The following is a 24503-nucleotide window of genomic DNA, read 5'->3' as shown; positions in this document are numbered from 1 at the left end:
GAAATCATCTGAGTTTAGAAGTCATGTTATTGACAAATAGTAAATTTGTAAAGTTGACCTTCATATATAGTACCTGCATGTAGGAACTTTAACAAGGATCGACACGTAACATAGCATCTACAAATATTCAAAATTGTGTTTCTGAATTTTACCTCTTTTTACTACAGATTTTCCTTTCGATACATACACCGTATTGGTTAAGCACACAAAACAAGGAGAGAAACATTACAATGATATAATATATACATAATTACGTTCAAGATACGCAAGTTTACCGAATGATAAATGTAATTAAACTACATGCCCTTTCCTTAAAACGTTTTGCTATGAATTAGTTGAAATATTCACTTCTTCATTAAACCACCCATCAGTATAAGTATACGTATACGTATATAACAACAACAACAACAATAAAATCTCCGCTATCTGTACATGCTGATCTTTATACAAATGTTGTCTTGTATTTATCAAGAACAAAAGATCGTGTTGAATGGATGTATTGAAATGGGTTTAGAAGTCATGCTTTCCGGAAAGAACAATTGGTTTAATACTGGAGGGGTGGGGTTGGGGGGAGGGTAGAAATGTTTTGTTATTTGCTCTTTGTAGGTGAGAAAAAAAAATGTTTTTGTAGTTCATATAGGCGATATTTGTTTACTTTTCGATATACCAGAGGACATATTTTACGTGGTAAGTTTTATTATTTTCGAACTGTCAAACGATGCCCAGTTGGCGTTCATATACATTATCTTCACCCGGGTTTTGGTTTGACATGTTTAACCTTGTTTGTAAAAAGTTATCGAAGGTACAGCGCCAGTTCGAACTGACGAAAAAACCACAACCATGTATGAAAATGCGATTTCTGTGCAAAAACGAACAGTTTTTGGGATACTTAAATGTTTTGTTGAGTACATAACAATATACTGAAATTGAAACTTTATTTATACAACTTCTAAAACCTTCCCTTACAGAAATATTTTTGCACATGTCATATGCGGTTGTTCTGTATTCGCTTCACAACGTTCCTATTGTATCATTGCTCCTACGGGTTGCACATTACCATCAGTCTTCATGCAATAGATATATTTATATGGAAAAACAAAGTTGTCAGTTAAAAAAGTATACACTGGTAAAGTTAAAAGAAGCTCTTTAATCATATTTTAATTGTCACTCAAATGTTAAATAATGTTTATTTTATTGTGTCCATCCCCCAATTTTATTTTCCTTGTGGAGGTGGGTGGAGAAAGTGGCAGTAATACTTATACTTGTCCGTACATCTGTTCTTCCATCCAGAACTCAGTCTGGATGTCCGTCCGTCCGTCCGATTTTGTTTCATACACATCTCAAAATGTATTTGACCTAGAGTCATAAAACATAGAATTGTCATTCAGCATGTAAAGTGCAACCGGGGTTTTGCGTGTGATTTCACTGAGTAAGACCAGAGGTATGCCGCTTGACACTCAAATAGATGCATAAAGGGCATAAAAGGTACCTAAAAAGTATTTGGCCTAGAGTCATGAACCATATAGGACTGTTATGCCGCATGAGAAGTTATGCACGTGACGTTTTGTTTGTACTTTCACTCAGACAGAACAAAATTATGACCATTGGCTTGGTTTAAAAACGCATAAAGGGCCTAAAAGTTTTGTGTCGCATGTGTCTCAAAATTATTAGATCTAGAGTCATGAAAGTTATAGGATATTTAGTCCACGTGTGATGTTGTGAACTTTGGGTTTAGCTTAGGATTTCACTCAGCTAGACTAGACTTATGACTCTTCATTTTATAAAATATTATGTTTTTAAATCGAAAACGGTGCCTTTGCGAAGCCAAACAGAACAGAAAACACCATTTACAGACCGGAAGTAGCTCAGTCCCCGTGTGTTTTAGAACTGTATGTTATAGATTCTTGTACCTGTTTCATAAGCACAGTCAAAGAGAAAAGCGTAGCTTCCAATTGTAAAAAAAACTGAAAAAACAAATATGCTTTTTGTCTAAAATAGTAGATAAAACCTATTATAATTCTACCGAATACAGCTGGAAAATTTTCAAAAAGACGCATCTTTATGCGAAGTTACCACAATAGTGTACAAATACACATGTAGATTGTCAGATTACTAGTACTATTTAATTTTGAAACCATATCAAAATTTAGTAAACATTTTATCACAGTAGTCATGTCTATACATTTCATGAATCATTGCTAACATCAAAATATTATGTTGAAAACAACTAATTAGACAGAGATTTGAATAATCTGCAGTTCCAAGTTATTGTTTAAATCCACAATAATATATTACGCAATATTTATTTGAAATATGGTATCAATACGCCTTCTCGGATTTATATCATATTTCACCGTTTTCATGGAAAATATCTATTTTTGGACTTCCGTGAATTCGTTCGAAAAATAAGGAAAAATCATACAATCTTTTATTACATACCTGTCCTGTAAAAATAGGTATAATTTCGTCGAAATAGAGCTGTTAATACTTCCTGGATAGAGTATCTATTTTCATATGAATGATTGTTTATAATAGACCTTTTTACGTAAATAGAAATGTACACGACACGTATTTCAATCAATTTCGAGGGGGTTTTCTTAATACACCGGACATAACATAATTTGGATAGCAATAATTTTTACGAATAATTTCAGCAAGTTTACATATACAAAGGCTAAACAGGAACGTACGTTATAAAAAGTCTAATACAGACCAAGACTATGATGAGCAGGATCAGTTCTTCCTTGGGTTCTCTTACTCAGCTGCACCATGACTATGAGACTTGGTATTGATATTAACTAATCATATGTTCTTCGTCGTTGTCTAGAGAAAGGAGGCATGTCCACTTGATGTTGATGATTTATAAAAGATTTTGAATGAGAACTGTGAAAGGAGCTGTAAAAGAGATATTGTGAAAGACGGATGGACGGACAGACGACGGATATCGTATGTCTCACGGGTCTTCGACACCCAGGGAATAAAAACTCTGCTGGTGGTAGTTCTGCTCAGATTCAACAGTAAGGGTACGACCACTAGAAAATTAGAAGAACTTGGGATTGCAGAGTTTGCTCAGACTCGTTTCTCCTTTATTTAACATATGTGCATAGAAAACTGAGTCCGAATCATCCATTTACATAGAATGAATTTTACAGTCATAATTTTACTCCTGTAAAAATGAAGGAAAGGCATATATGAAACAACAGGTTATGTACAATAAAAAGTTATTACAGTATAAGGCATAAAGGTAAAATTTTGACTTGCCATTTTAAATACATATGTATACTTTTAACGGCCAACATAATTACTGCATGAGAAGCAATACATATGTGATTGAAGGTCCTAGGATATCATTGCTAGAATTAAAACCAGTCTTGCATACTGCATGTGTAGGATATGGGACAGAATATGATACTTGTAGTTGGTATGACCGAAGCGAACGTATTTTTTTTAATATTCTTGGGTATCCTTTACTTTTAGCCAGATTATAACATTTTTATTGCAAACTGACCTTGGCTGGGATGCAGTAGGATATATCAAATACTATAATATCTATTTAGAGCGAAGAGAGCAAAATGTCTTTATGAGATTTTAGAATATATTTAAAGCAATTTATTTTCTTTATAACTGAAACCGGACCACCATTATATATCAAGTTTAATGTTGGAACAGGAATACTTAAGTACATTTTTGTATTTATTTACTTTCTATTTCCTGACAGCTTCGTCCCTGGTTTTCTAATGGTCGTCACTTTTTAATATAGATATGAATAGTTTGATGGATCCAAGTCCCCTATGAAATAGAGTGACTCCAAATTTGTGTAAGTATTTCGCACTGGGTGACAGAACTACGGAGTGAAAATCAAAGATTGGGCTGAAGATGAGGCAAACATATTCGGTCATTGTGGAATATTTTATATGTTTAGAATCTTTCAATATTCAATATAGCTATATGCAAGATCATGTGTTAGAGTGATCAAACTAAGCTGTGCCCCGCTTCCCCCCCCCCCCCCCACACACACACACACCCTCCTTATTTGAAAGAAGTTCATTATTACATGTACGTAGTCGTATACATGTACATTTACGCCGAAAAAGTCTAATGCGACATTTTTTTCATAAGGAAAATTGAATTGAAAATGATGTCAGGATGCATACATTATTTCCATTCATTTGTAAATTTAAATTGAATGTGTCTATCGAACTGTAGAAGTCTTTTTTTTTTAAACATATCAAATTTTAATTTCACTTCCCCTTACATAGTAAGACATTGTGCATCGATCCACATATACCGTATATCATTTAATTCAGTATTTTATTCAACTTTTTTTTAGCATCGGCAAATATCAACACCCGTAACATCAAGAAAAAATTACCATTATTACCAAGAACATCACTGACATTGCATATTACCATTCTTAAAAACTCGTAAGTATCTATATGAGCCGTGCCATGAGAAAACCAACATAGTGGCTTTGCGACCAGCATGGGTCCAGACCAGCCTGCGCATCCGCGCAGTCTGGCCAGGATCCATACTGTTCGCTAACAGTTTCTCTAATTCCAATAGGCTTTGAAAGCGAACAGCATGGAGCCTGACCAGACTGCGCGGATGGTTTTCTTATGGCACGGCTCATATAATAATGATGTGTGTGATGAATTTCCAATCCTCCTAGTAAAATAGATGTGTAAGAACATCGTGAAAGCGTAAAGTAAGCCTTATTCAGACTAAGAAGATGAATTAAAGACACATTTTATTCTTTTGCAACGTGTACCTACTTTGGTTCAATTTTTATGGATAGATAATATTTTCCTCTGGGCTTCTTAAACGTTTGATTGTTACCAGTGATTAACGAGATGATCAAGTTAAGTTGCCAGCAATCAATTTAAAACAAACAAATATTCTGATGATTAAAACTCTAGTGGATGGACTATCCTTAATCAAAATATAATTGAATGTTATCTCAGACCATATATGCCTTACTCCTGTACCCACAGACAGTTTCATATTCGTCTTGAACAGCGGACGAGCTAGTATATACTATCAATCTTATGAGATTATCCTTTTCTGAATCCTTAGAAGATACGAATCTTTCTTATTAATTATTTAATGCGAGAGCAGCCCTTTTTACTAGCTCCTCAGTTCCTATAAAACGTGTATGAGTTCTATAATTAATTATTCATGGGTATCAGTTTGATGATTCCCGAAACACTACGATACTACCATTAGTATCAAATATTTAACAATAACTTACATCAGTTATGATAAGAACTGTATAATACATAGGATATCTTAAGCGTAGTGTTTTTAGAAAATAAGGAAAAAAAAGTGTACCAGTATATTTCATATCACTAACTTCAATCGATCATATTCTTAGATCACGTACTGTTTTATCGAAGTGTAGGGTCTCGAAAAATGTAGGCATTATATTATAGCATACCAGAGGGTTACAAAGGTTTCCTGGTTGGTCCAAGGACTATGAAGAACCTCGTCAAGGTAGAGGAGATTGCGTAGGTACCTTTCAGTTTTCTGCTACTTTGTGAGAAAAATATTGTTTGTAGTTCAAAACATGCCGATATTTGTTACCTTTTGGACATACTAGAGGATATATGTCGAGTTGTAACATTGTGTTTACATTTTACGAGCTTTTCAAACAAACGATAACGCAACGCCCAGGAGGTGACCGCAATCTTCTTTCGCCTTTTGGTCTAATATATTCGTCTTTGTTTGTAAAAAAGTTATAGGTTCAAAATGACTAAAAAATCTCATCCTTATATGGAAATGCGACCTTTTACAAAACGAGATATGTAGGGGTATATATAACTTGGACGAGTACATACAAATATACAGTAAGTGAAAATTTAAATATGCTTCTTCGAGAACCTCCCCTTACAAAAATGTTCTGGTACAAGTCATATTGTGTTGTTTTATGTTCAAAAAGGTAGATACCAGTAAAGGTATTCTTGCTTGTGAGCAGGTTTTTCAGCAATAACTGGACAGACCGCTTTCAAACTAAACACATATATTTGACCTTTGACTTTATTTGATGACCTTAACCGGCAAATCATTGTTACTAAGTAATATAATGAGAAAAATCATAAACACTTAAATATTTTGTACGAATCATTATCATTCAACAATCGAGAAAGTCAACATATTTCTGAAATAGTAAAAATGTAATTAGCATGTAAGTACAGGAAATTCTCTATTATTGTATGACTGTATGCTATACACGGAATAATGTACCACATGGAGATGCATAAAACTATAAAAGTCAATACTGTTATGCGTCATATTTCTGATTAAGAATGTACGAGGATATCCGCCATTTTGAAAAATGTTTCTTTGACTTACAAAATTTATGCCGAAAATAAGTGCTAAATCATCAAAATATGGCTTGGAAGTGATAACAAGTCAATTGGGTGAATTTTTGTCCCCCGGCAAAGTGGTTGTTTTGTGAATGAGGAGACTATATTTTGAAAGATGTCCAATTTCCAAATATATTTATGAATTTCAATGTTGTTAAACAATTAAAGTGCAATAATTCCTAAGTTCCTTAAGTGATCATAGCAAAATTTGCGGCGTGCATTACCGCGCTTAAATAATTTACATGTCTGTAATGTTTCACGAAGGTCCATTAATAGGTAAATTAGAAACAGTCAAAATACCTTTATTTTACCAAACCAGTCGGAAAAACTCTTTCACAGGTTCAAGGGGGATAGTACTAAATTTGAGCAAATTTCATATGCAAATAAATAATTATGTAAGGTTTGGTGATTTTAGATAAAATAGTTCCTTAAACCTACACAAATCTTTGTACCAAAAGAACAACAAAACAATATGCTTTATATATTGTATAATATGTATTGAGCACTTGGGCACGATTGGCTTACATTGTTTCGTCTTCCAGTATTATCATATCCATTACATTTACGTACAATAAAATACTGACATGAATCATATAGCAACATCAAATACCATTCAATTCATAGACATCAATTCAACGATTGAACATGCATAACATTCACTTCACATCGACTTCTTTCTATATATATATTTGTTTAAACGAAGTAACAAATAGTTTCCCGTGACTTACACTTAAAAATAATCTGTTTGTAAGCATAGGTGCCCAAAGCTGAATGACCATACAATTCAAAACATTCAGCACGATAACTCGCCTTACCAGCGTTACTAAGGCTACCAACACACGGCTACTAAACCCTAGCGCCACCAAGTGGTGATAAGGAAAAGATCTATCGACATTTCCGTGGTGCAGCTATCACCACTTTCAAACTGTAAATGTTAACATTCTGTCTTATATTTTTATTGATAACACTTTTACTACAGGATGACTGTAATTTCATTAAAATATCTTAAAAATTATGGTGTCTAGAGCTTTTCTCCTGATTCGCACAATTGCACATTTTGATATCTGTCTGTATTCGAGCTGTAATTTGATGTATAAACACTATAAGAACATTATCGCGCATGCACATTCCTCCATTTCGCTAATATTTTCAAGTACCTCTCTATATCATCAGTCATTGTCATGATTAGAATCGTTTCATATCTTAAAGTGTTTCTTGATTTGAAAGCGACTGACTTGTCAAAAGTTTTCTTCTTTTTAGAATGTGATTTCAGTTTAATGACCTATTTTTTGATCGGTGAACAAATTAAGCCCTTTTTCAAAGTTTTTGAGTGATGGTATTTTGGAGCAGTATGTGTTCTTGTTGTAGAACTTGCCTTCAGTGAGATAATTGTGTTCATTTGAAGAAAGGGGCTTGGCAAGATATTGTTCTTCTTTTAAGTTTTTAGGAGAGATCCGCTTTTCCCTTTTCCAACGAGACTTCCCATCTGCAACGGATAAACAGTGTCTGCATGATACTTGAATATATAAAAGTTTTATAATTTGATTAAAAATTAGTCGTTCAATCATTATTCACACACATGCTTCAGAATAACTTTAAGACATTAGATTTAAAAAGGTAAATGACAATCCCTGTAATTATACCTTATTTGTTATCAATAAAACTACTTATTTGTTGTCAGACGTTCTAACGCTAACCGTCCGCCACAGCGCCACCACTACTGTATAGCGCCATCACAAGCGCCACCACATTTAAAAATGCTGGTGTATTTCATTTACAGGACATTTTATCAATACTAATGTTTGTCTGTGTGAGTATCATACACATTTAGACCATTTGCAAGCGCGATAATGTTCATATAGTGTGTCTATGCATCGAATTTTAGCTGGAATGAATACAGATGTCAAAATTTACAAACGTCGGAATCAGGAGAAAAGCTCTTGGTACCACATAATATCTTAACGAAATTACAGTCAACCTGTAGTATTAATGTTCTTACGCGGCACTACATTCTCCGATTTTTGAAATAATTTATATCAACGAAAATATAACGTAAAATATAAATTTTACTCACCTGTTTACATTTTGAAACCGGTGATAGCTCCACCACGGAAATGACGATAGCTCTTTCCCTTATAACCACTTTTTGGTGGTGGCGCTAGGGTTTAGTAGCATCAAAACGAGATTTTGATTGGCATGATACAACAAAAGATCTATACCTATTCAAGGAAAATATATCCCGCCTAATTCGCTTCGCTTAACCGACGGAAAATGTATTTTTTCAATTAAGATCATTTATAATTTCAGGCGGACGAACAGCCGGATCTATATCCCTCCGGAAATTGTTCTTTGTTTCATATAAGATTCAGTCACTTCAGATTCGTCTTGATGTTATATCTAGATGTTAACTCTGTCATAGACATACTAAAGAAAGGGGCGTTGAATAGCAAGTCGGCTGAAATCAGGTACCCTGAGGCTCATATTGCTGCATTTCAGAAAGCGGTCCGCATGCTTTTCACCCTACTTTCGTTTTCAAGTAAACAACTCGAAAACGAAGAGAGTATAATGTCAGCATGAATTGTGTCTTATTAATTTTGTATGTAAAATGAAATAATGCACATTTAGTTCCCGCTTTGCCACTTCATGCACTTTGACGTCATTTGTCCTTCTATACCAAAATGTAATTCTCGGACTCGCTTTAACAACTTTCAATAACACGATCAATTTATTGTAGGTTTTTTTTACGGAAGGCGAATTACAGTTTAACGTGGTAAGTCTTTTTTGTAGTAAGCTGCTATAAAAGTTAAAATATAACGACTGAATGTTATATTTGTGCGTTTATACGTTTGTGCGTTTATACGGGTTTAAACCACACTGAAACTTCCGGTCAATTATCCAATATTCGCAAGTGCGATTCATGGACTTGCCAGAAGTCCCAATATGGTGTATATCCGTCTAAACGCACAAAAATAACATTTAGTCCTTAAGGGTAAATGCCACAGTTGCCTATATGTATATAGGGCAAACATTTTCCTACGGGCTGAATTTCTTTAAACTGTGTGTACTGACTGAGAATCAAGTTTAAAACGGAAATATGTATAAAAATCATAGGTACCCGGGCTTGATCTTGAATTATCTGCCCTTGAAAGTAGACTTTTTCAGTATTTTCCGACTTTCAAGGGCAGATAATTCATGACCAGAGCTGAGTTCCTATGGTTTGTTTTATTTCATATTTCTGTTTTTGATTTGATTCTCTGTCAGTATAAGAAGTTTAAACAAGAAATTCTTTTTGTAAGAAAGTTTTTGCCCCATGTTGCAAATGTCCTTAACTATGAACATGACAAAATGATACCGCAAAGTCCTGGTCTTTCCCATGGACCGAATTTCTTTAAACTTTGTATACTTACTGCAAATGGAATCTGAAACAGAAATAAAAATTAAAATGCACAGTTCTCTTGCCTTGATCTTGAATTATCTGCCCTTGAAAATTTGATTTTTTAGCATTTTCTGATTTTCAAGGGCAGATAATTCAAGATCAAGCCTGGGTACCTATGATTTTAATACACATTTCCGTTTTAAACTTGATTCTTAGTCAGTGCACAAAGTTTAAAGAAATTCTGCGAGACTCTGCCGAGCATTTTATCAGTTTTATTCAACAAGTTAAATAAATTCAATGCGGAAAGTCACAAATGTAATATTCTTTCATCACGTGTTAGTTTTTCCTGCCGAAAAAATAAAAAATTCTTCTTTCTTTAGCTATTAAAAACAAGTCAATTTGACCAACGTTTCCTATACTTTAAACGACGTCGACGTGATGTATTGTAGATGAAGTAGATGAACTGTGTGTTGAGGAGATTTGTTTGGCATAGACGCTTTGTTGGTTTAAATGGAGAAGTTTTTGAAGATGGAGATGACTGGCGTTGACCTTTCAAGTATAGCGTGAGTCTAGACTTTTTCTTGTAACGTGGCATATTTGAACTAAAAAAAAACCATACAAAATAAATTACAAATAAAGTAAAATGCAAAACTAAAACAGAATGTAATACATGTATTTATTTATTTTGTTGGGTTTAACGTCGCACCGACACAATTATAAGTCATATTGCGAGTTTCCAGCTTTGATGGTAGAGGAAGAGCCCAGGTGCCCCTCCGTGCATTATTTCATCACGAGCGGGCACCTGGGTAGAACCACCAACCTTCCGTAAGCCAGCTTGATGGCTTCCTCACATGAAGATTTCAACGCCCCGAGTGAGGCTCGAACCCACATCGATGAGGGGCAAGTGATTTGAAGTCAGCGACCATAACCACTTGGCCGCAGAGGGCCCGGAATACATGTAACAAAGGAACATAATTGAAGCTGACGCAATATAAATTGACTGTGGCATCATTCAACTTCCAATATATGTTTTGAAATCCCCTGAATCTCAACAAATATATATTCTCAATACGTAAAATAACCCCGGTAGTGCAAAATATATGTTCACAATTAATCTAAAACCAACCATTTTGAGCGTACATTAAGTTTAACCAACGTTTTTGCGTTCGTACGCCACATTTTTTTGGCGATGCGGCTGCTTAATACATCTATGACTAATAAAATAAGGTCACACGCTTCCAGTTAAATATAACATGATGTAAAATATAAAAAGCAAAGATTACCTGACCAAAATAGATCCAAAGTGATGGATTTTTTGATAAACATTTCGTTGGCGAGAAAGCGAAAGTTGTCAGTTTACACTCGATAACTTTTTATATACGACATTGTTCTTCCTTGTAGAAACGGCATTACACAGCTGAAACAATTGTCCACTCGATGCATAGTTTAAACAATCGCAATAATGTTGAAATAACATTTTTTTTATTACTGACCTTGTATCTTGTTTACATACAGATGTCAGCCATTTTGTTTTAATTAACTAACCTTTTGCTCTCGCTTAAAATTTCAACGGACCCAAACACGTTCGACCCCATGTAAATAGTGAATTAATAGTAAACCGGCGCTCCATACTTACTACTCATGATATTTATTTTGCATCTATGTTTATTATATAATGATATAGTTATTATGGAGGTGTATCAGAATGCTCGTTATCTGTCATTATAAACAAGGAGATGACATATAAACAAGATGACAAGCAACAATGTAATACGCCCGAGGCTGTACAACCGTCATCTAAACATTAAATCCTTGTCCGTGAATAAACGAATTCAAAAATATATAGTGTTTTGTTTCTGCATCTTTTTGAAACTTGAGGTGTTTTTGGTCACTCCAGAGCATACTTTACGGAATATTGCGCTATATTAAAAGCTTATTTATATTGTCTTTTAATGGCATAGTTGTTGTCCGTGTTGTGAGTTATCCGTGTTGCGGGGAGACTGTATTTCAGCATATAAAAATGTGGACGTTAGTTTTCTTATGCCTGTTGCAGTGGTTACAGCTTGGACAAGGTGTAAGTCGCTGGGATGTTTTCTCTTCGAAGACACTCTATGAATGGGCACACGACGTCAAAACCCCCGTTTTTGCGAATGAGTACAATCACGTGGGTGTTGGCAACACGTTGTGCAAAGCTATACACGTGAATATGGTGGTGAGGCACGGGGCACGTAATCCTACACTCAAAAACATGAAAAAGATTAAAGCTTTGCACGAGAAAATTGTCAAGTCGAGAAAGCCATCAGCTTTTCCTGAACTGGATAACTGGAGTTACCGATATAACATTGAAAGAGAAGGTGAACTTGTCAATAAAGGGATTACTGAACAAAATGAATTAGGATCTAGGACAGGTGCTAGATTTCAACATATGTTCGATACAAATGGAAAATATGTCAAGTTTGTGTCTTCAAGAAAATCAAGAGCTAAGGACAGTGCTAAGCATTTCCACGGTGGCTTATCAGACTATATAGTGAATAAAATACCGACGTTTGACAATGAGATAAACAATGCAACAATGCGATTTTATGATGGATGTTATAATTATGAAAATCAAGTAGAAGACAACATTACTCATTTTAAACAGTTTCATGACTTTTCAAAGACTCCACAGTTCATCAATATTGCAAAGGCTCTGAAAAACCGACTTGGAATTTCGTTTTCTCTAACTGACGGTATGTAAAACATGGCTCCTAAGCTGTTAACTTATAACATACATGAAAAGCATTCTAAAATAATAACCTAGATATTGAATTCATAACATTTATCTTTTATTGTAAATACAGCCTTAAATAGGCCAACAGGTAATGTCAGGTATGCAGTCAAATATCATACATCAACTTATAACAAATCACATGTCGTTTTTATTACCAAAGAACGTGTTCATCCTCGTTTCGACGCAACTATGAAAGCAAATAAGTACAAATTGAACAGTACTCATATCTTTATGGTAATGGACTCGTAACGACGATCGGCACTTCCCGTTCGACTACTTTATTTTTCGTATTCTCCGGTTTACTGTTATGAAAATGCAAGTTTTTGTTACGGCCGAAGGAAAACGTAATCATGAGATAAAGAATGTAAGTGTATAACACCCCTCCCCGCTACCCGCCCCTCTCTATAAAATCTGATCGCTGCATTCACCATCCGAACCACTTTGATACTGTCAAATAAAACTTTAAAATTTAAAGAATCAATTGAAACAAACAAAAAAATAACATTTTTAAGATGAGAATTGTTTTTTAGAATCCAGAATGAATTGGTCCCCATTTTGGTATAATTAGACTTTGCCCGTGTTTGTTAAATTTAGCATGGGAGACTTTATATATGTGCGTGTGTGGTTGGGGGAAGGGTACATCCGTTGGAATTAATATGTAATCCAGTTGAAAAAAAAAATGAAATCCATACTTCAACTTCTCTTAATTGAATATTTTATTTTCAATTTCGACTTTTAATTAGATTACCAGTATCATACGAGTATGCTAACTGTGCAAGGTGGTAAGTTCTGTGAGATCATATGTTAGGAAATCAAACACAAGGTATTTCAATTCATGGAAAATATCATATTTTTTTTAAAAGTTTTCTTAACCTAAATTTGTCGAGATGAAAGATCAAAATTACTGAAAAATATTTTTGCCTGTTCATTATGAATCCAAAATCATCAATTATAATGCGCATTAGTTGAAGTATCTCATTTTGAGCAAGGCAGTTGTGGGTTAATTTTGCAAAGATCTACATAATATTTTCCTTTGTCTGCTATAAAACTACTAATTTACTATAAAACAGACTCATTATTGATCGAATAGATTGAAATGCGATATAACTTTAACACAGTTTATATTGTGCGGTCATGTCGTTTTGCCCTACGTAAAGTGCGCATGCGCGAAAATTTATTCCCGTTGCTAAGGGAAAAGCTATCCGTAAAAAGGTCTATAAAAAAACGTGCTTTATCTTTGTATTGTCGTATATCTATGTATCAAGTGTTAAGTTCAATGAAGATATATCTTGTACTTTTTTAAATTATCGCAGGATCTCAGTCAGTGTCTATTCGTCATGTTTTTGTGCTATTTGTGGTAAAAGCAACCATTTTTGTATGCCCCCGAAGGGAGGCATATAGTTTTTGAACCGTCTGTCTGTCTGTCGGTCTGTCCGCAATTTTCGTGTCCGGTCCATATCTTTGTCATCGATGGATGGATTTTCAAATAACTTGGCATGAATGTATACCACAGTAAGACGACGTGTCGCGTGCAAGACCCAGGTCCGTAGCTCAAAGGTCAAGGTCACACTTAGACATTAAAGGATAGTGCATTGATGGGCGTGTCCGGTCCATATCTTTGTCATCGATGGATGGATTTTCAAGTAACTTGGCATGAATGTGTACCACAGTAAGACGACGTGTCGCGCGCAAGACCCAGATCCGTAGCTCAAAGGTCAAGGTCACACTTAGACATTAAAGGATAGTGCATTGATGGGCGTGTCCGGTCCATATCTTTGTCATCGATAGATGGATTTTCAAATAACTTGGCATAAATGTGTACCACAGTAAGACGACGTGTCGCGCGCAAGACCCAGGTCCGTAGTTTAAAGGTCAAGGTCACACTTAGACGTTAAAGGATAGTGCATTGATGGGCGTGTCTGGCCCATATCTTTGTCATCGATGGATGGATTTTCAAATAACTTGGCATGAATGTGTACCACAGTAAGACGACGTGTCGTGTGCAAGACCCAAGTTTGTAGCTCAAAGGTCAAGGTCACACTTAGACGTTAAAGGATAGTGCATTGATGGGCGTGTCCGGTCCATATCTTTGTCATCGATAGATGGATTTTCAAATAACTTGGCATGAATGTGTACCACAGTAAGACGACCTGTCACACGCAAGACCCAGGTCCGTAGCTCAAAGGTCAAGGTCACACTTAGACGTTAAAGGTCATTTTTCATGATAATGCATTGATGGGCATGTCCGGTCCATATCTTTGTCATTCATGCATGGATTTTAAAATAACTTTGCATGAATGTGTGACACAGTAAGACGACGTGTCGCGCGCAAGACCCAGCTCCGTAGGTCAAAGGTCCTAAACTCTAACATCGGCCATAACTATTCATTCAAAGTGCCATCGGGGGCATGTGTCATCCTATGGAGACAGCTCTTGTTTTCAATAGCAATAAAATAAAAGCAGCGTGCATATATTCCATAGTGCGATCTATTTTTGTTTCCGTATTTCATTTAATACATCTTGTACATTTAGATTTAACGTGTGACTGACGGACGGACAGACGAGGGGCAAGCAATAAGTCTCCTCCGGTCAAAATTCGATCGCAGATATTTTGCAATTAAAAAAAAAGCAGATACTATCACCACCATTTGAGTCCTTAAGATATACAATATGATAAATCTTATATTGATTGAGAAATCGACGGAAATTGTGGATCAGTCAGTAAAAGTTTTTCTCTAGTACTACTTTTAGACTCTAGAGATTACATTTAATATTTGCTTAAACTGACTTTGTAATGACTTACTTTCAGATGATGTATATCAGATTTATGAAATGTGTGCTTACGAGACCTACATATTTAACGATATGACTTGGTGCAAACTTCTAACAGACGACGAGCGAAAAGTGCTCGAGTATGGCCAAGATTTAGAGGTAAGAAAATGCACATATTATTGCCAATCGCAAATATTCCTTGTCATCCAATAAGATAGAAAAGTGTTGATAAGGTTGTCCAAAAATGAATGTGTAATATGACAGAGATATTAAATTTTATACAGCTACATATGTGTAATTCGGATTACCTATCCCTTAAGTGAAAGCCTGAAACCAGGCTAGGTACAATTTTGTTCAAAGCGTCTTGATGTTCATTTGTACCTATGTTTGTTATTAGCCGTCATCAGTTGTCTAAAAATGTTAGTCAATTTAGGTATTTTTAGAATAATGCAACATGCAGATAAATTGCTTCCTAAATATGCAAGGTGTAAAGCTCGATTTCAAATCACATCCAAAAGACAAGTAATTGTTCATAAAGACTCTGGTCTTCTATGAGTCACAGTGGCCAGTCATTGCGGTCTGGCTGACATAATATGGTGAAAAGTTATGGTAATTAAATACTATTTTATCTCGTCAACGATTAAGCTAAATTTTAACATTTGTATAACAAAAGTAACTTCAAAGAAACGGTTTAAATGAAATAATATGTCGCTTTAAGTCGCAATTGTCTCTATGTTGAAGGAAAGAATGCCGTAAAGAAGCGGTCTCGATCATGTTATACCGAAAATATTTTAGAAATAGCTGACTGTTTACAGAAACATTCAGGCTTATATAAATCAGTCTTGATGTTACAATGTCATATAGTTATAGGTAGATCAAGCTGCAATACAGTAAACATTCCTTATAACAAACACGGTTATAACGAATTTCCCTTTATACGGAGCGATTTCAAATGTCCCGATATTAAACATTATTTGTTATATATAGAATGGTTATAGTCAATATGATTATAACGAATTATCGGATATTAAGGACTCGTTTTCTTGTCCCAATGTTAAAATAAATTGAATTTTAACGCTAACTATTGAATTTTGCTTGCTATATTTACTAGATCTTGTGATCATGGTAATTCCGGTCCGTCTCTAGAGACGGAACGGCATAACGATAGATTTTTTGTTTGAAAACAACGGAAAAGACCAAAGTTTTCAAATTCAGTAGTGTTTATCTTTTACATTGTTTTCTTTACAAAACTTGCAGGATTAGAACCAATAAACCTATCGCATTAGCATAAACTGGCTGTTTCCATATGAATATTGTTTGCCTCGATATGTGTTTTCGAATACAGTTACAAGTTAATGACAGTTTAAAATCAGGCTATAGATTGGAAGAAAATATAGGAAAGACTTTTGTTGTCAAAATCAAGATTCCTGTCACAAAACTGGTATAATTGTATACCAAAGGTATCGTTCACAATTAGGACTTATCCACAGATCTTTTCAGATAATAGACGGGCTGCTGACGAGTTTTTTTTTTTAAAGAACAAAAACAAAAAATAAACTGACCTTGTTCATAATTTAAAATACAGTCAGTACCTGGTCAGTGTGTCTTACCGATTACTTATGCAAGTCTAAGACTGAGGTAGTTGACAATCATGACTGGTATGTATTTCTAACATACGGTGTTTGGTTTTGCTACGATTTTACAAACTCTCAATTAGCCGAATGTTGTACTATTTTTGCGTGTTTAATTCCATTTAACGTACGTTCTGCCAATTCTAAAATGAAAATGAAGGAATTATTATCATTATAAATTATGCTCATTATCTCAAATGAGTACTGGATTTATACGAATTCTAGGAACTCTGAGTGATGCAGAAACAACGAAATCTGCGGGAAAAAAACTTATTCAAATCGTACATTACGACAAAAAAAATATGTGGGATTATAGAATATTAGATTTGTCGTATCATATCATCTTAAAGTTTCGTGGCGGCCAGTAGAACATTTATTATCCTTAAATTGCGGATTCACTTACATTTGGGGAGCGGGGAGGGAATGAAAAAAAAATGTAGAAATCTCCACAGTCTCTCTACAAGGTGTAAGAACTGGTCAGAAATGTAGCAGCATATAGGTACATAGACACTAAATAGGAAAATGGCGCGAAAAATGGTTCACATAATGGCGGATTTAAACAGGTCTCAACTTTGTTTGCTCTGTACGTAGAGCTTTCTTCCTTACTTTATTTGCATTTTTTTTTTTTACTAAATTCCTTTTTTTTTATTTGCTTTTATTTATTAAGTAGGTTTTGATAATGGTAAGTCAGTTGATTGAAATGCATATAAAATGATTTAAATTCAGAATATTAAAAAAAACACCAAGTGAGACAAACTGTGTATGAAACTTGCTCAAGCTTCATTTAGATTGTTTAAGCATTAGTAACGTAAAAACAGTGGAAAATGGCACGTGCTGCTGTGACCACAAACACGAAGAGGACTGTAATAACTAGTTGGGGATTTTTTTTAACCTACTAGTAAAAGTTTCATCAAGTGATCTTCATGTTAACAGGCCAATCGCTTCGATATAAAAAAGCAGATGAGACCGTGACATTTTGGCTTTTAAACAGCCTAATCATAGATGAGGACTTCACTTCCAGCAGGCTTGCTTTCTGGGTTTGATCAAGATTCGAATTAAAAGTATGTGGAGATAATGATCTGTCAACGTAGAAAGTAAACTTTTTGCAGCAAATACTGCCAAAGTATATAACACAACTTAAATAACGTTTGCTGCTACATTTCTGACCAGTTCTGACACCTTGTTAAGAGACTGTGGAGATTTCTGCTATTTTTTTTTCATTCTCTCCCCATTCCCCGAAGGTATGTGATTCCACAATTCAAGGACAGGCGTAGACCATTACCATATTCGTCTAATGGATCTGCGGACAGTTTATAATATGCACAAACAATGTGATGACAAGGTAATGCATTCCTTTTTCTTACTTTCGGCGGGAGATGTAAATATGATCTTAGGTAAACTAACAGTATTTTTTTTACTGACGCAGGACCATTCTGAAGTAAGCATTAAAATGATTTATGATTATCGAATGCAGAAACATGCCACCGTAACAATCAAGTGTTACTGCATAACATTTTTATGAATGTAGCTTAATATGCAAACTTAATTTATATATTTACTATAGTTAAATACATTTGATGAGTATTTTATACATAAAGATAAAATATTTCAGTGAACGATAGCCATTGGATATCTTTAAAAAATTAATTACCTTACATTCATACCAACATTCCTCGTAGCATTGTAAACAACGTATAGAATTATACAAGAAAACAGTGACAGAGTGGCAGCATCTTGAAAAAGAATATAATACATGGTAACATAGGCGAACTCATACATTAATTTTTTTCTTCGTTGATACACCAGTACATATCATACTAACAACCGTATTCATATGTGGAAAACTGGAATAAACTATTGATGTTATTCATAAAATTATAGTACTTCCTTGTGTATTATGATACATACATATATTTTTATCTACAGCTGCACACGTTTCTGCCATTTAGTCAAAATATCAAGTTGAATAAGCGGTTTAAACAAGAAAAAAATGACAGGTCTTAATTTGAAAAAAAAAGGTATCGGACAAACATGTACGAAGTATCAGCTCATGCATGTGTGAGTTTATCCCCTCCCGTCATTCAATACGTGTATGCATGTAGTAATAACGATTGAAGATGCATGCTGGTTGTATCATCGCGCCTTATTCTTTTTTATTTATTTTCAGAAATACTACGAATCTTCTTACGGCCATCCAATAAACTCCCAGATGGCGTGCCCTCTGGTTAAAGATATGTTTGAAACAATGGACAACGCAATGAACAGCAGTTGGGACTATGAAAATCTTGGAGACATGACCAACACCAGGTAAGCAAATTAGACAAATGAATAGTTGTGCTTATCAACTGTCGTTCGGGTTATATCAAAAGTACACATTGCAAGGCTGAACAAATCGCCTTAAGAAAGGTTGAAAAAGCTTAATGTTATGCTGTGCACTAAATGGTCACGTGGTACAATGTATCTGCCAATGTAGAAGTTCTGTTCGTTATCGTGAAATAAAATACAATTTACTTAAAAGTAACCGGGACGTGTTTTTAATTTAACTGAAAAAAAAGTATTTTATTGTACTTTAGGTCTTTAACACTTGTGTACTTCCATAGTTTCTTTGGTTCCTAGCCAAACATTGATCGTGGTAAGGTGCTGGCCAATCGTTCAGGTAGTGTTTGGACCTACTCCTCGTATAGCACCAGGGCCAAATAATCGCAGCATCTGTCTCCTGCTGGCTTTTCAGGGGAAGCGAACTCCTTTTTGATTAATGCAAGCTTTATGCTCAACTGAGCTTAATCAAGTTAGAATAAATCAAACGTTTAATCAGTAGTAAGTAAATCCATCATGTTATTTATTTCTTTTCAGCTACTTGGCAGCAAAGTTTCAATTCGGACACTCAGAGACGCTGGTTCCGCTTATGACTGCCCTTGGACTATACAAGGACGATGGTCCTCTTTTAGCCACCAACTTCAACACAATGTCCGGACGCAAATTTCGGACAAGTAATATTGGCCCTTACTCAACAAATCTCGCGTTTGTGATTTACGCATGTAACAATATGAATTCCCTAGAAACAAACAAAGTTGAGCCAGGAAGTCAAGATTTTGTTGTGAAATTGTTCGTGAATGAAAAGGAAGTAACTATACCAGCCTGTGATGGTTGGCTATGCTATTACGAGAAAGTTAAACAGAAGTATGAGGATTATATCAAAAATTGTAACATAAAAGAAGTATGTGGTGCAAAACCAGATGACACAGACAAGTCAGTGGACAGCAAGGCTAACATACTGAATTTCTACGATGTGTTCAGCAAATTATCATTGCTTCTTCCATTCATTCTGCTAAACTGGAGTATTTAATATTCAGTACTGACAGCTTACTTTGTACTGGTTAATGTGCTTGACAACAACGCTGTATCACACTAGTACTCCAGGACAGAAACAGATGTACAAATTGTTACAACTTTTTAAAAATACTAACTTTACAGCAAAAACGTTTTATTTCAAATATATCATGTAACTGCCTGCCTATAATCAAGACTAGCATCTTACTGAAGTTATCAATTACATTAAACAAGACTTGGGATTGGGATACTTATCTATGCACGAATGTCATGTGTTTGCAAAACTACAATCTACTTAATATATGGAAGGAAATGAAACACCTTTCTCAGGCACCTTGACATAAATACAAGACCAACTGAAAAAAGTCTGCAAATTTGTTTAAACTGAGAGAATGGAGCTGAATTCTTTTCACCTTTCTGTATCATCCTTACATAATGTCCAAATATGGTGCATTTCACAAATGACAAGTTATAAATATTATTCTTTATTTTTTTTCTTCTTTCATATATAATTTACAAAATAAATATCAAGAAATGTATTCTTATATTAACCTACATGAACTATTCTTGCATAAAACTGTTGTTATTATCATTTTCAATGGTAATGTAAATGCATCTTTCTGTGTGCGATCCATGGCAGAAAGCTTGCATACTTTGGCCCCATAATGCATCATTAAAACAATTTTCGGAGAAGAAATGAATGAATATGACAAAATGTTCCCTTCGTTTAGCTTTCAGCACATCAATGCTAGAATAAAACAAACGGGACTTGGGCATTAACCGATCCCTTGAGATGGGCGAACATTCTTTGTCCCTGCAGTTCATTCAGTAAGTCTTAGATTACTCATACCAAGATTTTGATGGCTGTAAGTTTCTCAGCTGAATTTCACTGTTTATCCTTAAATATATATCATGATGGCCTAGTTTCAACTCTGACATAGGGTTCATATAGATCAGATTGAAAATGTGGCTCTAAAATATTAGGTTTTTTCCTATTAGTTGATCTAGTGACCTACTTTTTGATCAAAGATGATCAATTTTGGAACCTCACCTAACCTCTGTAGACCTATTTTCATACAGATCAGGTAGAAAAAAAACATGGCCTTCAGTGTTTTCAAGGCTTTTTTTTTTTAACTAATGACCCACTTTTGATCCTTTTTTGAAGGTAAGGATGACCTGCAATAAAAGCTGTCAGAGCATTATAAGCTGCGTCATGAGAAAATCAACATAGTGTGGATCCAGACCAGCCTGCGGATCCATGCTGTTCGCTAACAGTTGCTCTAATTCCAATAGGCTTTGAAAGCGAACAGAATTGATCCTGACCAGACTCCATACAGGCTGGTCTGGATTCATGTTGGTCACAAATGCACTATGTTTGTTTTCTCATGGCGTGGTTCATACAGAATTTATCAATATTATCACAATCATTGGGGAATTTTTCAATGTACTAGTTAATGTATTTTGCTTTCAAACTAATCAGGGCCTCTTTCGAAAAAAACAACAGAATATTGAGATAAAGTCTGGCACAACACCCATAACCTTTTACAGAGCAATCTGCCAATTACCCACCAGGCCACTGAATAACTCATATGAAGTAGTTAACATATGTAATATTTATCACAGATCAACAATTGGACAATGTAAAAACATTTCAGATATAATTATAACAAACATATTTACAAAAACACATTTGGCTTAGACTATGGAGTACATACTACATACTATCTCAAATATATTGTTTAAAATGATATTCATCAGCCAAGAGATTCATAAATCTACTGGGCAACATAGAACAAACAGGACTAAGTACACTTCTTGTAAATACAAATCGCTACCTAACATCTACATGTATTGATCATATGAGCCGCGCCATGAGAAAACCAACATAGTGGCTTTGCTACCAGCATGGATCCAGACCAGCCTGTGCATCAGTGCAGTCTGGTCAGGATCCATGCTGTTCGCTAACTGTTTCTCTAACTGCAACAGACTTTGAAAGCAATGCGCAGGCTGGTCTGGATCCATGCTGCTCGCAAAGTCACTATGATGATTTTCTCAAGGCATGGCTCATATCGACTATAACAATGAAACTTAGAAAAGGTGTAGCTCTACAGGTAGTTCTAATCACAGAACAGTCACTGTTACATTTATAATATCAACCAGTTGTTCTCAAGTACCCTTACAGAAGCAAGCCTCTGTGGCGTACATGCTGCGTATTTGCTGTGTATATGCCGCGAACACAGTAGTACGCCAGAGGAGTACATTTTACATACACTGCATGCCGCGTACATGCAGTGTACTATTTCGACGAGTACACAGCATGTACGCAGGAGGTCACTAGTACACTTCAAGTACGCAGCACAGACTCTGAAAATTTAAGGAGTACACTGCATGTACGCAGGAGGGACTTGTACAAGAAAATAGTACACTGCATGTACACCGCAGATACTTTGAAATGTATAACACTTATATTTAGTTGCATTAAAGTTGTTTCCGCTTGATGCAGTTACTCCATTTTGTTCAGATGTTTACCAAATTACATGCTACAAAAATTGATTTATTTCATTGAAAAGTGGATGAAGAAAAGCATACTAATTTATTTGATAACATCAATCTACATTATTTTGGTAAGGGTAAATACTTATTGATGCATGTCACTTATCTTTTTTCTGTTTTTTTCTGTCCAAATGATCAGCATTTGCATAAGAAAGTTGGTGGGGTAAGGAATTTACATTATCACAGCAGTTTCGCCACAAGAGTACACAGCATGTATGCAGCAGGAGTACACAGCATGTACGCCGCAGGACTCGGGCCAGGAGTACACAGAATGTACGCCGCAGGAGTACACAGCATGTACGCCGCAGGGGTAGTACACCGCAGGCTCATTTGCATGTGAAAAGTGTATGTGCCGCGTACATGCTGCGTACTATTTCCCGCATACTAAATTCCTCCAGCGTACATCCTGTGTACTATGTAGTCCACAGCATGTACGCAGCAAGTAGTACGCGGCAGAGCTCATTTGCATGTCAAAAGTGTACTACAAACGTACTATCGGTGTATGTGCGGTGTATATCCTGCGTACTATTTAAAGCCCTTGATTTCAGTACACATCATGTACGCATCATATACGCTGTATGTACACAGCAAGAGTACGCAGCAGGCCTTTTTCTTCTGTAAGGGTACACTTCAAAGTCTTAAACAAAATCAAATCTGACTATCAATTCACTAAAATGATGATGAATCTACATCTGTACCAGCACATAAATCTAACAGAGCTTAATTTAATATGTTCATCTTGGCACCTCCAGGAGACTGTCTCACATATTTCTTCAAAAACTTCATCAAGTTCATGAATAAATCTGCATTCATGTAACAGTGCATTCTATATGAAATCTGTCAGTCGTATGTAAAGTTACTGTCATTTTCGACCCCCTTTTACAACTAGAGGTTCTGTTATATGATTTGCCATTCCTGAAGCTGAAAAATCATAAATGAAGACATAAATCTGACTATACCATAATAACTAAATATATTTTTCACTATGGTGACAACATTTAACATATTAAATGTGATAAAAGTTTCTTCTTAAAAATATTTACAAATTATTTACAATGAAAGCACCATTTTACATTTTCTGGACAAATCGGAATACATATACAGGAGTTATTAGTAAGTAATAAGGGTGAAAATTTGAAGGCTTGTTATTTCCAGAACTATATGTAGCATAGAGTGATACTTTCAAACTCCTCTTATTACAAGAGAACACAAAATGCCCTCCTTGATGCATTCAATAATTGCACAAGGAACAGAAATTATTTGCTCAAAATTAACAAAACTTCATATGAGTTAAGTTGGTCTGCAGTTCACAGATCGCGTTTCGAATTGCGAACTGCAAACTTGTCTGCAGTTTACAATTCAAATTTCAAATTGAAGTCTGATCAGCACTGTCTTGCGCATTATAGACAAGAATGCATTTCACAGTTGGTCTGAAGTTAGCAGTTCGCGTTTCGAACTGCGAACTGCAAACTGGTCTGCAGTTCGCGATTCGAATTGCAAACTGTAAACTGGTCTGCACTTTATGATTCAAATTTCAACGTGCAGTCTGATCAGCACTGTCCTGCGCATTGCAGACAAGAATGCATTTCACAGTTCAGGTCTGCAGTTCGCGTTTCGAATTGCGAACTGCAAACTGGTCTGCAGTTTACGATTCGAGTTGCGAACTGCAAACTAGTCTGCAGTTTACTATTCAAATTTCAATGTGCAGTC

The 24503-nt window shown here is 35.3% G+C and overlaps 3 protein-coding genes across 3 annotated transcripts in view; 2 read left to right on the top strand and 1 right to left on the bottom strand.

The window, feature by feature from the left end:
• LOC123565008 (nucleolar protein 11-like) overlaps positions 1–24503 on the top strand; it is a 255647-nt gene that overhangs the window by 136766 nt on the left and 94378 nt on the right. The window lies entirely within an intron of this gene.
• Positions 11533–20779, top strand: LOC123565004 (multiple inositol polyphosphate phosphatase 1-like). Its single transcript, XM_045358986.2, has 4 exons — positions 11533–12467; positions 15317–15438; positions 19078–19217; positions 19764–20779. Exons 1-4 carry the CDS (start codon positions 11759–11761, stop codon positions 20254–20256), a joined length of 1464 nt encoding a protein of 487 aa, XP_045214921.1. The 5' UTR covers positions 11533–11758; the 3' UTR covers positions 20257–20779.
• LOC123565006 (centrosomal protein 20-like) overlaps positions 20710–24503 on the bottom strand; it is a 62270-nt gene continuing 58476 nt past the window's right edge. Inside the window, exon 5 of the mRNA XM_045358989.2 lies at positions 20710–23714. Coding sequence (XP_045214924.2) covers positions 23656–23714 — 59 coding nt within the window. The 3' untranslated portion in view covers positions 20710–23655. The remainder of the gene's footprint in view (positions 23715–24503) is intronic.

Source organism: Mercenaria mercenaria, chromosome 2, assembly GCF_021730395.1.
Source record: "Mercenaria mercenaria strain notata chromosome 2, MADL_Memer_1, whole genome shotgun sequence".
NCBI classification, from domain to species: domain Eukaryota; kingdom Metazoa; phylum Mollusca; class Bivalvia; order Venerida; family Veneridae; genus Mercenaria; species Mercenaria mercenaria.
Note: the sequence above shows the minus strand (reverse complement) of the source record. Positions and strands in the feature narration are given on the sequence as shown.